The sequence below is a fragment of the Lepisosteus platostomus genome, chromosome 2, assembly GCF_059453375.1.
Source record: "Lepisosteus platostomus isolate fLepPlt1 chromosome 2, fLepPlt1.hap1, whole genome shotgun sequence".
NCBI classification, from domain to species: Eukaryota; Metazoa; Chordata; class Actinopteri; order Semionotiformes; family Lepisosteidae; genus Lepisosteus; species Lepisosteus platostomus.
The window spans coordinates 77,658,681-77,678,572 of NC_142612.1; the positions used below are offsets into that span (position 1 = coordinate 77,658,681).

The 19,892-nt window shown below is 37.5% G+C and overlaps 1 protein-coding gene across 3 annotated transcripts in view; it reads right to left on the reverse strand.

Moving 5' to 3' along the window:
* Positions 1 to 19,892, reverse strand: part of LOC148677296 (neprilysin-like) — a 36,851-nt gene that overhangs the window by 5,710 nt on the left and 11,249 nt on the right. For 2 of the 3 annotated variants that reach the window (XM_088619996.1, XM_088619986.1), the window contains exons 3-19: positions 17,872 to 18,045; positions 16,957 to 16,992; positions 16,699 to 16,860; positions 12,080 to 12,160; positions 11,849 to 11,944; positions 11,631 to 11,749; positions 11,145 to 11,210; positions 8,119 to 8,253; positions 7,330 to 7,431; positions 6,955 to 7,091; positions 6,775 to 6,868; positions 6,325 to 6,453; positions 5,428 to 5,526; positions 3,456 to 3,533; positions 2,289 to 2,392; positions 1,486 to 1,544; positions 139 to 258 (exon numbers count right to left, since the gene is read on the reverse strand). In XM_088619996.1, the coding sequence (XP_088476122.1) occupies positions 139 to 258; positions 1,486 to 1,544; positions 2,289 to 2,392; positions 3,456 to 3,533; positions 5,428 to 5,526; positions 6,325 to 6,453; positions 6,775 to 6,868; positions 6,955 to 7,091; positions 7,330 to 7,431; positions 8,119 to 8,253; positions 11,145 to 11,210; positions 11,631 to 11,749; positions 11,849 to 11,944; positions 12,080 to 12,160; positions 16,699 to 16,860; positions 16,957 to 16,992; positions 17,872 to 18,045 (1,791 nt within the window). Of the gene's footprint in view, positions 1 to 138; positions 259 to 1,485; positions 1,545 to 2,288; positions 2,393 to 3,455; positions 3,534 to 5,427; positions 5,527 to 6,324; positions 6,454 to 6,774; positions 6,869 to 6,954; positions 7,092 to 7,329; positions 7,432 to 8,118; positions 8,254 to 11,144; positions 11,211 to 11,630; positions 11,750 to 11,848; positions 11,945 to 12,079; positions 12,161 to 16,698; positions 16,861 to 16,956; positions 16,993 to 17,871; positions 18,046 to 18,175; positions 18,333 to 19,892 lie in introns of those variants that run through there. The other variant, XM_088620004.1, reaches the window with a different exon arrangement.

A 19,892-nucleotide genomic window follows, 5' to 3' on the forward strand; every position in this document is an offset into this window, starting at 1 on the left:
GAAAAGCCAGTTCACTTTGTCTTTGCCTTCACAGTGTATACAAACCAAGGAATCAATACCAGTTTCCTTCAAAATCCCCCCCCCCCCCCCGCTCCCGTTGTTCAAACAAATGTGAAGAATATAACTGTGGCTTCTTACCATTGTCATCAAAGCCATGGGTGATTTCATGGCCAATGACCATGCCAATAGCACCGTAATTGAGGGATTTGGATTGACCCTTGTCAAAGAAGGGGGGTTGCAGAATTCCAGCGGGGAAAACTACGAAAAAGAAGAACAGATGTTTCCTCCATTAAAACACGAACCAGAATACACAAGCGGCAATGCCAGTATAATTGGTCAATAAAAATGATTCAGTGCTGCAGTGCTGTAACCCCTATTTAGTCATCTATTTTATGCTTAAACGCTGACGCGTGGGATCATTCGGTATTGCTCAATTGAGCCGTTTCTCAGTTGAAGTTTCTTTCCCCTTCAATCAAGGGCTGAAATTAGAAAATGGCACATTGCAGGTGACACATTAGGGCATGCAAGCTCATCCCAGACGTTCTGTGGTACGCTGTAATGCATTATGGAGCGGTCATTTTCATTTTAAAAAGTAGAATTTGTTTCAAAAGGGCATGAGGGCTGATTTCATTTTGCATAACATCTCTTGCTTAGGAATATAAGCACAGCAATTCTTGTTGTGAAACTGGCTTTATAAAGACCATCTGGCACGCAGTATTCTAAATCCTATCCAATATTTTTCAAAGGAGGACCACAGACTTCCCCTTTTTATTGAAAGGGATTTTAAAGGACTAAGGCACAATATTTAACAGTGTCTGTAAAGCAAATATTGCGGGATACAATCCCATAGCTAATGTAAATAGCAGGCAAATATGATACTGATCCTTCTGAGTTTTCCTCTAAAGAGAGAATAGACAGATATGGTTTTAGTTAAAAGAAACTGACTGTGTCGGTAGGGGGGATTGAAAAAGTCCAAAGGATTAAGAATTTTGTCCTCCGAGAAAAGAACAACAGGTCCTGTTCTCATAATTATCATTAGCCGTGGTGAGTAGCTGGCTGATAGCTGCAATTGCTCACGACTCTCTTTTATCAGGTAACAGACATTCCGTTTTGAAACTAAATGCTCTCTTTGTACGCAAATAATCAAAAGTACCTAAGATAATATCTTGTAGATGTTTTTCTGCTGGAATATCTGCTACTATTTTGGATTTCTCTTATTTGACTAAATTGGTGTGACTCTCACTGTATAGAAAAGGGAAATACTGCTGTATTCAATCTAAGCTACATTTAAAACGGTATTCTTTACCGTGCTCCTGTATGCATACTGTACATAAAGGTCTGCTTTCTGCTCCCTTCAAGGATGTGATCATTGAGTGATTCCTACAACTTGGTCTTAACTCATTCAAAGCTGGTAAATCCGTTGACCATGCACTTTGTCACATGTACTGTAAGTGATTACTTATTATTTTTATGGTAAAATCTTACCGATTTGATTTCTGCTTGAAGAATAGAAGGCATTGACAATAGCTGCTCCAGTGATCCACCTTTAGATTACAAAACAGTGGCATTATTGAAATCTTCACAGTCTACATTGATCATAATACTACTGGATTTTAAGGTTTGGGATATTTACAACATACAATGGTTAGAACCAAGTTTTTCAAAACATCAAACGTTTAACTTATTGTCCAATTCACTGATCATGGGAGAGGGTAGTATGGCACGTGCTTACAGGGAAAATAAAGTAACTATTGCTGCTGCTAGAAACTGGAATCGTACTATAACACAATGTGACAAAACTATTATCATATAAAAACAAACAGCTTCTACTAAAAGCGGATAATGTACAGTATGTGTGCCATGCTACATGAAACAAAGGAGACTCAAACACAGCAAGTTGTACATTTGAAACATGCAGGTGGAAGAGATGAGTCTGTTATGTGACATAACCTCCTAGGTCTCCCAGATAGTGTTGAATTCTCCTGGGACCACTTTTGGAGAAGTGTAATTCACTGCTGTGAGACTCAGAAAGGTGAATTTGCCCTTGAGATAGTAATCAAATCTTGCTGATTGAAACTGATCACACCACAGACCCATTGGAAGGCTGATAATTATGTCACAAAAACTGAATAACTTTTCAGTTATTGACTCTGGGGGTTTGGCTTTAATAAAGGTCTCTGTACCTGTATTAAAAATGGTTCTGTTTCTCTTACTTTCTTATTTCACTTTGTTCTGTTCTCCCATGTTAAATTGCAGAGATAGAATTCAAATCAAACAGAGACACTTACTCCTCTTTGTTGACTTTTTCCCTGAGTTTCTGTAGACGTTTCTTCTGTCCAAACTCCAGATTCTGGAGGATATTTCCAAAGTATTCTTCCACATTGTAGTTTAACTGTGGCAAAAGAACATGAAAAAAGGCACTCTGGAGACTATTTTATGTAAAGTAGGAATGAGAGTGAACTGGGTGAATGTGGAGAGATGTGGATGACATGGAGATACAGTTGATAGAATCTGACAACTAGTCTGATGGCAAGTGGGTTCATGCCCCCCCGGCAATTTAAAACAATTCCTAATCTCTCGCTTTCACTCCCCCTTTAGGCAGAGAGTTTTAGCGTTTGTTTGTACAATGTAAATTGTACATATATTAAATATAATAAATATATTTGCACATGAAGCATTTTAAGTTTGTTTGTCAAGTTCAAATGTTCAGTGGGTTACATATTGAGAAATGACTCCAAAACTACAGTCTGAAATTGAAGTAACAGCAATCAACATGCAGCTTTCATACTGTAAGTCAAGAACAAAGATAAAACTGACTTTCCACCACAGAATAATAATTTACAACATCATTATCAATTTCTCTTATTTACAAGAATTAATATTCTAAATTGGGTCTTTTTAGTGCATTTTACAATTTTGACATAACAAAACTTAATTTAAATTAAATGTTTTTTTTCTGTATATCCTAACATTGTGTGTGCTTTTTTATTGCTTTACTATATCATCTAGTATACTCTATGCAAATGATATGTCAACATAAACACCTACGTTTTTATCATAAGAAACCTCTTCTCCCATTTTTTTCCCATTTTGTATTTACAGTGTTTGTTTTCACTGCTTGCATGAAATACCCTACACTTGTCCACATTGAATACCCTACACCTGTCTACAGTTCTTGAGCAGTATTGAATTTTATCTACATTAAACCGTTATGAATTTGATCTACAATATCTGCTAATCCTAGTAGGTATCAGCTGAGCAATTCATTACAACTGAATCTAGATCATGGGTAGTGGTCCTAGTACAGATCCTTGTGGTACTCCACTAATTACATCACATTAAGATGAATTCTCCATTTTCTGTGCACAGTCATAATTAATTGTGTAATTGTTATATTTTTATAGTGTAGTTAAGAAAACATTTCACAACAGTAGCTGTATGCAATTTAAACGTACATCTTTATACTCTTTATCCAGCTGGGCGTTGTCCTTGATATTTTCTGGGTATCCAATCCTTTCCCTAATAGCTCTTGCCTACAAAGATAAAAGATTAATAAGGTAATGACATCATGAATTTTCCTTATTTTTCTACGAACATTTTTCTGTTGGTCTACGAGTTTAATGAAAAATCATTTGAGGGCTAAACAGGTATGTACAGTAACTGGTTCTGCATCTTATTAATCAAAATCAATTCCTACAGTGAACCAAACTTTGTTTAAACACTTTCCATTACCTTAAGTATAAATCAAAATTTTAAAACAAGAATCTTGAATTGATCATTCCCTAATTAAAAAAAAAATCATTTAATATATTTCATTACAATATTTTCCCATCCACGATAAAATAAAACAGATATTGTAAATCTAAATCTCAGATAGCCTCTATTTGTTATAGTACACTTTGCCCCCATGCCTCTCCAGATGTTTTACAGACAGAAGCATGCACAACAGATGTTTTATGCACAACAGATGTTGTATGTTCTGTATAGGTACAGTGGATAATTGGCAAGGGAAGAGAGAAAAACACAGAACTCAAAGTGGAGAAAATAGACCTGTGGGTCCAGGCAATGTGTTTTGTGCGTCTACATACAGTCCTGGGGAGAGGTGGACCAGAGGGCTCTCTCTCTAATGCAGGGCCCAAATTAAAGGGTAAGGGGAATGACTAAGCATTCCCCTTCTTTTTTTCTGTGATGTGCAGTAGCCCCATGGACAAATAAATGTGTTTCTTGTCTAGACTTCTACCAAGATACTGTTTTCCTAAAAGAGTAGGACAGCATTGCACTGCCCAGCTCGATCTCAGACCAGGTATGAGCTCACTGATACTCTCCCTCCCCAACTAAGACCAAGGATGACCTCATACTCTTTACCTCCCCCTCCCCCAGAAACCAGCCATGAGCTCAAGCCCCCTACCCCTCAGCAAACCCACTATGAACCCAGACTGGGCAAGACTTTGCTGTACATTGTCTGTTCATCATGGTGTTTTCTTTTATTTTGCAACATGAATCCTGCCTAAACGCAACGTGTCCTAAAATACACAGTGTGTCTGTAATGACTTTATTATGCTTTCCCGTAATGCCAGCAAACCTGCTTCCTGATGTAATACAATACATGTTTAGACCTGCATGTAAATGTAACTGAACTCCAGTTCCTCCTGCTTTCAGAACTGATGTCAATCCCTATAATATTCAACAGGTAACAAGTCACAAACACAGTTATTACTCGGTATAAGTGATTCTCTGACTCCGATGGGGAAATAAGGCTGCCAAGTGCTGCTTTCAAAATTCTGAAAACTGTTTTCATAATGATAGAGAGAAGCCAATCATTATTAACCTGAAGCGTGGTTTTGTCAGCTCTTCCAGTCCTTCACCGCTAATCAGGAAAACAGGCATAGCTGATTTCAGAGACAAAATAATTCAGCGGAGCACAACAAACTTAATTCTAGCGCTCCGCCACGCTTGACTGGAGTGCTTGTGACAGGAAGCCCTCACAGACATGCAACAGGCCCCTGGAAATATTGAACTTTGGAAAACAAATAATGCCAAGACGGAAAAGTTCAACAGTCTTAAAAACACTCAGACAATCTCCAAGCTGCTGTACACCCTGGCTCTCTCTGGACACTCCAGCCCTTGGGAAGTTTCTAATGATTTAATTATGTCTTTCAGCAAAGGCAGAGAAACGGCTGCCTGATGAGATGAACCAAGCGGCAGTATTTTAACGTAAGACACAAAATAGACAGCTATGAGAGTATTATGGGTTTGGGTCCAGTTCTTTAGAAACATGCTGTTATTCTTTGGTGCTATTAAAGTATTAGGGATTGCTGAGGTTGTTCTACAGATTTAATTTAATTTTAGGGTGCCTTTCATAACCACGTCCCAGGTACCTACCCCAGAGCCCCTTGCGATACGCTATGCTGTGCAGCTGAAACAAACCTTTTCTTCTGCTTTTCTCTTGGTTTCCTCATCCATCCACTGAAGGTCATCTAAAGTGTTAATGAATACCTCCCGGATCTCAGCGATCATTTCTTCCACCTGTTTCAAATGAATGCACAATAAAGCCTGTAATATGTATTTACACATACTATTTTTTATTTCTATATGTTGGTAGTAAAAAGTCATATCACTTAAACAATCTGGGCACAAATCCTAGCACAGGATTTTGTTTCTCTTTCCTCCTACTATACAGCCACAGCAAGGTTTATCTGGGTTCATTGACCTGTGTTAGTTGCCATGTGAGACCTATTTAATTTATCACTTCATATATCAAAACCTTTTCTTTCTGATAAGTCAATATGCGTTTAAGGGTTTATAAAAAGCTTCATGTTCTGAAGCCAGACTAGCTTTTATTCTGAAAGGTGTGCACGTTCGAGCATTTCAAAGTGAATGTAAATTTCCATTTCCATCTCACACATATCAAAGGAAAGGCCAGATCATTTGCTCTAATTGTTATTTTCTAGTAATCAAACAAAAAAAAAACATTTTTCCCAACAAAAGGAACTAAACAGCTCGCCTCCAGAAGAAGTGAGCAAAGATGAAAGTAGTAGCACCTTAAGAAATGTTAAATTTGTCATCAGACCAAATGACCAAAGCTGTGTGGAAAATCACCTCCCATCTGTTCTGTGTTGGCAGGCATCCAGCAGAAGCTGCGATTACCCTCTGTAGTGCAGATCTGTCACAAGTCACACTTGTGGCCTGATTTGCAGTCTGTCAGAAGCTGCAATCTGATGACATGCAAATATATCATGGGTCATCCCTTGGAGGAGAAACTGTACTACCAGACTGATGGCAAACTAATCCTTGAAGGAGGGCATTGCACGAAGCTCAGCTTACCATCTCTTTACTTTCCCCAGCAAAAGCTTCTTCAACATACAGTCTCCCCACTGCGTTCTCCATGTTGCTGTTGACGTAGTTGGCACACTGACGCCACACAGCTGTTTCCGAGGTTGTTCCATAAAGGGCCTATGGATGACAATATCTACAGAAAAGTACTGTCTATCACACCGCAGCATGATGTCTACAATGGAGCCCAGCGCTTTGTAGCCGGGGACTGGATTGCTACAATTATGTGCAACATGATAATGAGCTCAGGTCCCTTGCACTGCAATGCCTGCAGTTCTGCAAGACTGTTAGTAAAGATTCACAAAGAAATGGAAGCAACGTTCTCTTGAAAGTGTGCAAAATGCCATTGATACCTTGGTCGATATTATACAAGCACCAGATAAGGCAATTCTGCACACATTACATTAAATATCGGAGCATGGCCCTGCATCGTAGACTTACCTTGCGGAAGGCTTTCCTTGTGTCTTTGTAGGATCTGCTCAGACTGTTCACCAGATCCATGATGTAGCGCCACACAATGTAATTTTGAATGTCTCTGAATGGGAAAGAAAAAATTGGTTTTAACCCCTTTGCCTCATCTGGCTAGTACAGTGATGTGGTGAAGAGAAGTCTGCTACTTACCTGGCGGTGTAGTTAGAAATGATAGGATTCAGTTTCCTCAGGTAATTAGGTGCATACAGAACAACAGCCTCCTGCTCTGTGACAGTAATATTCACAGCTCCCATGATATTGTTAGCAAAACGGGTCCAGTTAAATTCCTGTATGGAACAAAATATTCGATGTCCTGTTGGTCGTGTTGTGTGTATTTTGATATTATGTACTGATTGCGTTGCCAAGAAGCATTATGTATTCTAAAGGATTTACCTGCGTAAGCAAAATTAAAAATGGTGATATGCTTTAATAAATTACTTACTGGCCTGCTGGTGGGTTGTACAATGTCACTGTTCTTATTCTTATCAAAACTGATAGGCACCCCCAAAATTTAAGGACTCTTACTTTTGAATCAATTTCTAAGGAGAAGTTTTTCCTCATTTCTCCCAGTTCCATTTTGTTATAGAGCAGAACAGGATCATTACGGTCCTCTGGCTTATCTGTTGCCTGTGACAAAAAGTGCAAGACGTTAAGAAAAAAAAAGCAAATTATCAAGCATACGAGAGGAGAAAGATCACCTATGTAATAATGAACAGTTCAAGGGTTGCGAAAGATCCAGTCTAACTTCTCACATTGTATTAACATGATACAAGCGTTCTCTGTGTTACAGTGTGATCTTCATGCTTTGCCAGCACAGTCTCCTGTATTATGTCTCTGTATAGAATGAGCACTTGCTTCACACATTCCAGGGAACCTTGACTTGGCTGATTAAAAAGTGCAAAAATGGATTCAACGGATAAGACCTATGATTAATTAACTGCATGGCTATCAACTGATACCTTGGCTTCTTTCAATAAGAAGTTAATCAATAACTCAATCAACCTTTATAAAGCTTACTTGAGGGTTGTATATATTTTGAAGAAGCATTCCCATGACATAGGTAAATCCATGAGAGATATAATTAACAGCAAGGAATAAAATGCATTCTTCTGAACTCTGGAAACAATCATTGGAGGATATTCAATTGAAAAACCTTTAGAACTAAACCAATAAAAGCCTGGCAGACAGCACTAGAATTACCTTATTTTTTTGGATTCCAAATTGTGGAAAAAAATATTACATGAAGTTCAGAAAGTCTGAGCCTTGACATATTCATACAGCTAACCTTAAGTATGAAACAATAAGTTGTTTTACATGAGCAATTTCTTTCTCCAGAGCCATCACTCTTTGCATCTGAGCGGTGATGTTGGCCTCATCCACAGTCATGTTTCTGTCCTCTCTGATCAGTTTCGCCACTGCCGTCATGAACTTCATGTAAGCGACACATGCCTAGAACGAAACAAAACACAGCAACAGCTTTGGAGATTGCTCAGAAACACTGTCAGTAAGTTACTTTTTACGGTGTCCAAGTAATACTGAGGGTGTACTGGTTGATACATCTAGTGTTTTGACAACATCTCAAAATATTTTGCACATCTCACACATCATAAAAAGCATTATTTAGTACTCAATAACTGAACCTGAAAGCAAAAAATGTGAGAGTTAAGGTCAAATAAAACAAAGATTTTTTAGAGGTTTATTATTAAGATTATCATCATTATTAAGATGATAAGATCATTGAAAATGAGGATTTCAATTACATTTAATTAGTAATTTATTGAAATAAAATGCAATTTATAATAATTTCACAAATTATAGAAAAGCACAACACTATCTAGTACGCCAAAAGTAAAATTTAAACTGTTTGATTTTTTTTCTTAAAAGACAAAAATATGTGCATTCTGTGATTATTCATTTTATGTATCCACTCATGCTCATGAGTCATAGACCTCAGAGAAACAGTAGTTGTTAAATATTAAATATAACTTACTGTATTTATACATAAACTATATTATATATCTTCACATTGTGTTTTGTTTACTGTATTTATACAGAAAGATCTGAAAGACCTCCAACTTTGTATGTTGACCATCTAATTTTTGTTTACAGTTTTATTATGTGATGTGAACAAACTTCTGTTTCTTAAATTCAGAGATATACAGTAGCAGATACCAGAAAAAAAACATATAAGCTTTGCTTGTATTTGGTTTTCTATATTTGTGATTTGTTCTTACTTATTATGATTTATATGAGATGCTTTATATTGTTGTGTCATATAAATAACAGAGTCCTGCTGTATGTGAAAGAAGAGTCATTTATTTCGCATGCACACGGGAGAGCAGCCTGCACTGGCCAGTCTCTCCGAACGGTTATTAAGTTAGTCCTTTTATACAGCGTGTCAAACAAAGTTTGGCGTAGACGACATAACGCAATATCCTTAACAAAGAAAGACTAAAGAAGAGTAGTTTAAGATTTTTTAATTCCTCAATATTTTTACAGAACAAGCTCAAGAAAATATTTATGGTCTAAAGCAAGGATCTCAAACTAATTTCCTGGTGGGCCTGGTGTCATCTGCCTTTTGTTCCATCTAAGCTCTTAGTTACATAATCAGTCTAATTATTTAATTAGCTGCATAACTGCTAACTGATACCTTGGCTTCATTCAATGACTGGATGACATCCTTTTGCCAATTTTGTACTAAAAGTTCATTGAGTTTGACAGCTCCCATTTCAATGTACTCATGTTTTTACAGAGTTAAATATTATTTCCAACAATGTATTCTTCTCCACAGGTTGACAGTAAGCAGAAAGCAGAGTGACCCAACGGTACATCTGTTTTCAGTAAGGATGCCACAGCAGAGCCATTAATCTTGTTTTGTGTTGTGTTACAGCTTCATAAGAGGAATATATTACACATTAAAAGGAAAAACAATAACATGATCAAAAGTTATAAGAATTATGATTCAAATGCCCACAGGCCAGGGTCTGGTTGACTTTAGAGAGGATGCAACTAATTTAAATTGCTGATTTCGGCCTACATTAAAATCTGAAGGGAAAAACAGTATTTCTTATTTATGTTTCAAATGACTTTTTATTGGCAGTGCCCAATGTTGACAATGCTCTAACTTTTTAATCCCATTGTAAGTGAGGTGAAAAACATGAAAACAATAAGGTCACAAGTAAAATTGTGCACTTTGAGTTGTGGTCTATAGAGAAGACATGGCACATCTACAGTACTATTCTTTCAGTGTCTTTGCTGCAGGGAAAAATGGAGTAGGGAGCCTGATGTGTATCTTTTGATTTTGCACTGACAGATAAGAGCTTTTCCTTCTTTAAATGAAAGACAAAACCAACATTATGCTTAAAGCAAGATCACTGAGCCAAATGCACATCTTGAGATGAAACTATAACAGCTACAGTATGGATGTATGCACATATTGTAGAACTGAGCAGGACTTTCTGATCCTTTAAAAGCCTAAAAGTAACACAGACACAGTAACACAAAATGCTCCATACATGCACTGTAAGACATTTCTGAGGTGGAAAAGTAATTGAAAAACCAAGTGGTATTATTTCGTTCAAAGCTGTACACACTGTACAGGTAGCTAAGCTATACGAGGAAGACGTTTCAGTGTCTATCATATTTCTTCCCAAACAAACTGACAAAACTAAACAAACCACCCATGTAGCTCTGAACACTGCTGACTGTGGTGTTCACACCACAAATCTGGCATTAAAGACAGGATTCCTGCCTGCTTAAGCCTGCCTACACACTGCCAGCCCCAGCACAATCCTGACAAAGAAACACTGCAACACCAAAAGTCAGAGAGCATGAAAGACCATTCTTCTTAATCTGCTGTGAACACGTGACCTGAGAAACCACTGTTTCTGCTTCTGTTTAAATATGATCGTGGACACATATAAAACTGAGTATCAGTCTAATTTGTAAAAGATTAAAGTTTTATGTTAAAACATGAAAAGGTTCTTTAATTATAATTATAACTCTCACTCTCAGAACTGACATGAAGCAAGCTGGGGTATGCGAAAAGACAAATTCCTAATGCAAGAAATTGTATATGGCCAATAAAGTGATCTTATCTCTTATACATTAGAGCTACACTTGACCCCTAAACCCAACTTTGACCAAAATGAAAAAAATAAATTAAAATTTCCCTTAACAAAAATAACATTACCTTATAGGAAAAGTATAAGGATAAGCTTCACCGAGCAAGGTCAGTTTGAGAATGATGTATTTTGTTTCCAAGTTAAATGATTTCTAATGTACAATGAGGAAAGACACTTTCTCTGTTGTTTACGCCAGTATGAAAATGGCACTCCTACCTCTTTATAGGGACCCGTACATTCATAGTAGTCTCGTGAAGACAAACCAAGCCCAGGTTGATCAAACTATCAGGCAAAAAAAGTAATAATTAATACCACAGCAGTATTTACATACCGGGATACAGAAGAAAATTTTCCTCTAATTTAGCTCTCTGAGTTTGATAAATATTTCATGAGACTGTCATCTAGTAACATGTGCTACAGTATTGTAACATTCGATAAGCTGTTCCTTATTAGCAAAGTACAGAATACACATACTGATGTTTTGTAAGAGAAGTCATCCTCAAAGTTGTTTAGACCCCCAAAATGTGCCAAACAGCACACAAAAAACAACATTAAAATACTTGAAGACAGAGAGGCAGAAATAGCCATTTTTGAAAGGTTGTTTAAATTAAAAAGAAAATTAGTTTAAAAAAGACCTTTAGAATAAACATTTCTTGGCATGTTTATTACTTTTTTTGTGTGACACATATTTCTGTTACATACATGAATAATGTGGACATTAGAATCTTTATCGTCTGTTCCAACAAAGAAATTGACAAGAACTCGCTTTCCATATTTTTCATTTAGTTTGGCAACTGCATCTTCAGCTGTCCATGTTTTACCTAAGAAAAAGAACAAGATCTCCATCAGTAGCAGTCGGGTTGCTGAATGTTTTCTCACACATAAGACGCCCTGATCATACTGCATACACAATGGCTTACCATACTCATTTTCCCAGTTGTCAGTCGCTACAGGCCACTCAAAAATATCAGGCAAGATGCTTATCAGGGGAGCGCCACCTCTGCTTTCAATTTGTGCTGTGAGAAAGTAAATCCTTGATCATTCACATGTAAACATTTCTTTCCATGATTACATAAACCTAATCTTTTCAAGAAAGCGGGCCTGGAGTGAATAATCAGCCATCTGAATTTTGCATCTAAAAAATAACTCACTTTCATTTGTGCATGATTTGTACAGTGTCTTTGCTTTGGTCAGTGCACTGATGTCTCCTTGGTCAGGCCTTTCAAGAACATCTGGGAAAAAAATAAAATATCACATTTTAATATATTGCTGTTTTTCCTTCTTGCTAATCATTCTCCTTCCGAATCTATTACAGTGCATCACTAGTTGCTAAAATAGGAGGAATCATCAGACATTCCTTGACATTATTAAGATATAGGAATGTAAGGAAGGTTACCAACAAGAGGGTGCCATGCAGCTCTCCTAGCCTGTTTGGTGGTTAGAAATGAATTATTCTGAGGAAAGGAACCAGGATGTCAAGTTCAACAACATCATGGTGAGCAAATGAGTGTCTTAGTCACATTCTGTGGTGTTACTGCATGTTTAGTCAAAAACGTAATACTGCATTTTACTGAATTACTATTTTCCACACTTCTACTTCAAAATCTATTGTGTGCAGGATCTATCAAGCATCTACATTTAAACTCCAAAGCTCAAATTCTCTTTTCCATGATTTTAAGATCTAACGATGAAAACCTTTTAAATCTGACCATACCGTATGTACAATGGAATAAAAGTTTAACTTTATTACAAAGTCTTCTAAGCACAAACATTTTCCAGAGTATCTGGAAGTGGTATGTAGAGAAGGATGCATCTGTAAAAACTGCACGCTCAGCTCTGTTCCTGTAATCCCAAAACTATTATCTCATCAGAAATCAGCAAATGAAAACTATTCTCATAGCAGTAGCAATGGTTCCAAAAAGTGTTTCACTATCTGTGACCTGTGTACAGTGGGACCTGACTGCAAATATTTTGGGTCCACTAGTTATGCTCCAATGTATTTTTTATTGTGTTGTAATGGAAATGTTTTTGGGGAACATTCTGTGAAAGGGCACCGATCAAATTTGCTTGATTGGATTACAGACGTCAAACTGTCAGACCTGCATGAACTTCTCTGGCATTATACTGCGTGGTAGGATTAGAGTTTTTTCCAGCACTGCACTAGATTCTGTTCTTTAGCATGTTTAATTGTGTGCTTTCTTATATGTAGAGGGAAAAAGACCACATTTTATCACTGCTGTCTGCCCTCCACTAAAACCTAACCTTCTAATGTTTTTATTCCAATGCCTGACCTCTAATGCATTAATCTTAACTAAAACCTGCTCTCCAGACAAGAGGTGTAGCCACAGGAGAGCACAGGGTAGCAGTTGCCAACCCTAAAAATGGCTTTCCCATCCCAGCTGCCGCCCCATTTTAGGAGTTCCCTAAAATTCCATATTGTCTGACATTTAACAACAATTTGCATCTTCTATTTTAGAAGGCAAATAATTTATTTTAAAAATGTCACCTCCATAGGTGACCCTGACACCACTCTGCTAACCCAGATATAAATTCCTGGCTATGCCATAGTTCCAAATACCCTGTTTGGTGCACATCGTCGACCAAATAGTTCAGCTTACTTTAACCTATTTTTGACACACACACAAAACAATATATACCAATCTATCCTGAGATGTAAAATAATTTCCACTAATATAATATTGATTGGGATTCAGACTATAGCCTGCATTTCATCACATTGCTGTGCTGCAACAAAACCGGTAATTGAAATTCCCTTTTGAGGTAGACTGCATGAAATGGAACTAAAGCAATCTCAAATGAGGCTTTCTGATGGCTTGAGAGGGAGTGGGCAAGACCAGCCAAGGAGTATTCTTCATTCTATCCAGCGTCTATCATGAAACAGAATGATTGGCTAGACATTAAAATCACTATGTTGGCAACCTCATAGTTTACATCTGAAACAGCTCTATTTTCACCATTTCAATGAGAGCAGTAAGAGCACTTGAACCTGGTACCACACCTTTTACCACTGACCTGCGTTGCTGATCTCCTGCTGGGACATAAAGCTAAACAAATTGATTGCTGTTTTTTGCATTATCATCCCACTTTTCCTACAGTGCTCAGAGCAATCTATTTTAGATAAATTCCTGCAGAATCATGCTAATGCTTAAACTGTGCATTCTGAACAACACACATTGAAGACGTTTTATATTCAATAGCCAACATTAACAGTTGGCTCTTCCAGAGAAAGCCCAAAGGCTTGAGGTGAAAACAATTCCATGTTTATATTCTACAGTGTTTAGCTGTAAAGGGCTCTGTAGCTAATGTGTGTTTAACAGAAATTACATTTAAGGGGCTGATCAGTCCTCACACGTTGATCTCTCCTGAATCAATTAATGTTATATGGCCTGCACAGAGAATTAGACAGATGTGCACAGAAAATTGGACTAATGACATTTCTTGAGAAACTCTACGCCCCGAAAGCCTCCAGAGTCGGCAGTCAGCTTGTTTGGTTACACAGAACATGCTGATTGTTGAAGGTGATCTTTCGTTAGCATCTTTCTCACGAGTTCTCTTTCGAGTTCAAGCTCAGACACGAAAAATTCAAAATGCTAAAAAAATAAGAAATGCATAAGCTCCTCCACAAAATGTCATGTATTTTGTTCTGAAACCGACGCTGGAACTTTCTTAAAGCCATATTCCCAAGCTCTAGACTAGGGGAACTACTCTGTGTCGTGATCCAACCTGCGTATGTTTTAAAAAATAAAAAATATTTGTTACATTTTGTACACCTGAGTGCAGTAGTGCAGATTTAAAAAAAAAACATGACTGGATACTGGTTGAATCAAAAACATGGCGTGTTTATAGGAGATAATGAAAACAATGGAGAATACGAAACTCAGGGCTGAGCTGTTCACCAGTTTGGTGTCTTGTCTACAGCACTACATTGACAGTAGACCCTGTAATCACTTCGGGTCTTGAAATTCACACAGCCCCAGGCAATGCTGAAGCCAGAAAGCAGGCATGTGGGGATGCAGCTGGTTACCCAAACAGGCAAGGCATGAGTGATACCGAGAGCTGATCACTCCTAGGAAGAGACACAGCATGGGTCCGATTCTCCTCAAGAAAGACCTTTCCAAGAATCATCAATTAATGATGCCCCATTAAAAATTAAACCTACACAGCACCACATCAGCTCCATCACATGGGACATTCGGCTGCCAGTTACACAAACAAATCAGAGCTAAAAAGGCATAGTATTTTTTTCATAACCACTATGCAGAGGAATTAATTCTGACACAGTACAGAATGCTTCCCTAATTGCTGCTAAACAAGTGATTTACTTCCAAATTGTCGAGCAGCTGTCAAATCCTGGTATATCGAAGAATGATGAGCTGATATTGCCAATGTGCTTTTTTGGAATTCTGGCACAGGTAGGGTTGCAGAGTTAATAAACAACCCGGGCAACTGGAGTTCCCATGCCGAGCCTCCTGGAAGGCTCAGCATTCCGGGTCACAAATTCGACCTGACAGTTGTATTTTTGTTGTAAAAGTATATAAATATATTATTCACAATGAACTGGCAGTCCCACCAAATTCGTAAATTACAGGCGTCTGTTTCACATTACACGGAGGAAGAAATTGTGGTTGGCTGTCTTTCTGAATGAATTATGCTTTACCCCTCACTGTTCAATCAGAGCAGTGCACATATCGGGGAGTTGATTCTTTGAAGCGTACTGTATGTTAACCTTTACAAATGACTTATAAAGTAACCTTTATATAAAATAACCTTTAACAACCTACAACAAATATTGGTCAATATAAAAAGTACAGCATGTGTATTTCATTTCAACCGTTACATCCTGCACTGATATAATGATAAAGATTTGATGATATTTTTAAACTTTTTATTTTTATTGCAACATGTTTGGCTTTTTATCAGTTTCAGCTCTTACAAATACAAACCTCATACCACCCTAGTGTGAGATTTTCAATTTCAATGGATTTTGTCCAGCTTGATCAACAAATAACTCTTAAAGTCCAGTCTAGCTTAAAGTCCAGTCCAGTCTAGTCCAGCCTAGAGGAATTCAGCCTAAAACTACACAAAGTGTTAAATGCTAAGTCTGAAAGAAAGCTGACTCAGCTCTGATAACAGATAATAAGGTGGCAATGCATGACAGCCTTTTTCTTTTAATATGCCATAAGCCAGAGTTTTCTGTTCTGTTTAAGGAAATTTCACACTGTTGCACACCACAGCTGAGTTCCACATTTGGCTGTCTTGGTGCACCAAGCAATATTAGTACAAGATTAAACCCTACTTGCAGAACACTCAGAAATGTTTAAGGTTTAAACTGCTGTCCTATTAAAACTGAAGCAGTAGAACCATGCTTCTTTTGACATGTCCTGAGTGCTGCAATCAGACCCTTGCATCTTGTAATCCATATGCCTCGTCTCTAATGAGGAATCCGTTTCTAACGAGCCAGTCATTTGGAACACTTAGGCAGCCAACTTCCAGCATGCCTCTGGGTGCATGGACTAGATTCAGGCAGGGGTCATGACAGTTGACCCTTTCTAGTTATTGATGTAATACTAGCTTCATTTACTGTTAGTGTCAACGTGGTTCTATTTTTGTGATTGCGTTTGCTCCAGTGGTGAAGTCCAGACTTTTTTTCCATTAACTCTGTGTTACAGCTAAATCACACTCTGCACACAATGCTTAATTAATTGTGAAAAGGGGAAATAAAGAGAAGCTAGGTCAATATGTTACCTACCTTTAAGGACAACTTCTAATTCATCTCTCAGGATATCAAATGTGCTGTAACGGGAGCTGGTTTCAGGAATAATGTTCTTCTTTAACCAGCCTCCACAGGCATACTGGTAAAAATTTTGGCAAGGATTAGCACTGGTGTCCATATTCTCAATTAGCCGGGCAGCTGCAACACAGCAAACAGCAAAGACAGATAATTTTCAGAACTAGCACAACAGGATAAGAAATGCAAAAGCAATTGAATGCACTCGACAAGGCCTACCTGACTTTGTACAGTCTGCAGACTTGCAAATCCCATCTGCAATGAACAGACACACATGTTAAAGAGCATCCAAGATGTTGAAGTGACATCTACAGAAATTGCAGGACAGCATGCAATATTAGCATCTGATTTATGATTACACGCAAATTATGCTGTAATGTTATGCATTGTGCACCCTCATTTTAAAATGTATACAGAAACACATTCATTATTAAAATCATGACACACACCATGAAAAGAAATATGATATCAAAGGAACTGACTGTCATTTTACAAAAAAAAATCTAAATTCCAGTTAAGTTCTGTTTTCCTCGGCTCGTTTCAGTAACTCCTTTTCTTTTTGCTTTTGAGCACAGAAATTCATGTAGAGAATGGTGTGCATTTGCATTCTGCCTCAAAAAGATGTTTAAACATTTATTGTGTATTATAATTACAAATGCAGTCTTCATAACTGTGGCAGAGCTAGGGCTCTGTTTACCATCTGTTCCAGATGTCCAGGCTGAGGGACTGGCATCAACAGTCAGATGAGCATCACATACCTGCTGAACATCTCCATTCAACTCAACAGCACGTGTACATCGGTCACAAAATTAATCTTCCTGAGATTCCTTAACAAAGCATTCAATTTTATTTTCATGTACAGACTCAGTGTATTACTAATGCTCATATACATAAGATCAATATTTTTAGACAAAAGAATTACATACATGCATGCTAGTCTCTTTGAGGTTTTTTTTCCCTCAGGCTGACAGGTTCTAAAAAGACAAGCTGGAAAGAGCCAGGTCTACCAATGTTAATGACTTAGCTTTGAAGACTTGGGTTTGAGCAGACGACAACAAAATTAAAATCTCCGTGCACTTGGTGATCCTGGGATGGGTACCTACAGTATGTAAAAGGTGAATTAGATTTACTTACCACCGCCTTGTGTTGAAACTAAAATGATCAGAGCAATCACCACAATCAAAAGAAGAGACACCACAGTCGTGAGTCCGATCTCCAGTGAAGTCCATCTTAACTTCTTTTTCGATTTTGAAGCGTTATTGTCTGCTGTATCCATCTGCCTTTCTGATGTGGCCTGAAACAATGCACCTAACCCCACCAGATCCACAGAAGACAAAAGAATGTCAGTGCGAACCAACCCTTCATGAGACACTTTCCATAGCAAAGAAAAAAACTGTGGATCAACAGTTTTGAGATATAATTAAAGTTGCCTAATTACCTTCTTAACCAGCACGTTAGAATAACTTTCACCCAAAGCAAGGTTCTTAACTTGTGAATTAAGTGTATTTCCAAAGCCAAGTGATCCTTGATCTTTCCTCACAGTGAAATGTTCTGACGTTGCAGAGAGAAAGGCAGTGAAGTGTTGTGAAGGAGAAAAGGACAGACCATAGGACAAAGTCTAGAAAATCCTCCGAAGAAAAACATGAGTGACTCAGACCTGTGAAATAACTCCTCAGTTATTTGCCGCAGCCAAAACTACAAAGCACTTTGTAATTTTCTATGCACTACATCAACTAGTGCAGTGTTTCTTTTCTAAAACATACAATGATCATAATAGTAAAATTAGTGTTATTGTAACACGTTAAAACCTTATTTCACAGATTATTTTCAAATATCATAAATATTTCCAGGCTTTTTGGTCTTCTATGTCTGCCTTCTGTTAATGGGAGCAGCTGTAATACTTCAGTCTCAACCTGTAAACTTTTAGCTTGTAATAGAAAGTCATTAAGTAAAGGGAAATACCACAGTCCATGGTCACACACAGTGAGGAAGGACTGTAAAGATTCTACAGGCTGTAACTCTAATTACATTATATGTTACCTGAGTTTTATGAGCAATAATGAAAGCTTTTGCAGGAGACATGCAATCACATCTTACCAAATATACTGTATGTGTCAATCACTGTGTATCAACCCTGGGATATTACTATGAAAACAGCATAAATAAAAACAATCTGTTTCTTTGCTGGATTGTTGGATATAGTAAAATGTAGAATGCACAAAATTCAAGTTTTATATGGGCCTGCTGTAAGTGGATTTTATCATGACCATTAATCACAATCCTGCCTTGACTGCTTTCAGATAAATTATTCTCTACTTACAGGACAAACTTTCCAATATAGTGAATCCCTATAGTGGAATGTTTATTAGAAGCTCTTTTTATGTTGTATGGTAACATCTGTTCAACTAGTACATTCTAATAACTTAGTATTAGTATTAGTATTATGCACGAACAACATATTGTGGTTAAACTGGGTAAAATATTGTATTGATTCAATTGCAATGACATGGTGCTTAAGTGCATTTGCAGTGCATTGCTAGCATAATTTAAAACTAACACGTGCTATGTACTGTATATACAGGTCAGGTCACACACTGTCAGCAATCAGGCTTGAGCCTTAATAAGCTGGATCTTAAAACTAGTTAAAACAAAATAATGTATTTCCATATTCTTTTAAGGCATTCTAATTATTTTTTTCTCTTGTTCTTTTGTAGTTGCTGATGTTTGCTTAGTGTCTGAAATGCTCGTTAGTTCCATTAGTACAAATACAATTCTTAATAGTATTGTAGTATTGAATGGCAGCAGCTGTCACGAAAGTACAATTGCTCAAGTCTAGAACGCGAGAAAACATACTGTAAGAACACTTTCATATTGCTAAGCATGGTGCAAAATCGAGTCGTTCTGGTGCGGACTTGATAGCGTAAAATATCCATCTTCACATTTTTGTTAACAATATTGAAAAGTGTTTACTTATTCAAATGATCCACTAGCTGCCGGGTTTGCATTCCAGTTGAATGCATTATGTTCTTAGACTTAATCCCTCAACATCAATGCTGAAAACCAGCTCACGCCACGCTGTTGCCACATGCATGGACGTCATGTCCTCACTGAACACAATTACTACGTTCATCGTCAAATCACAAAATAAGCTAGGC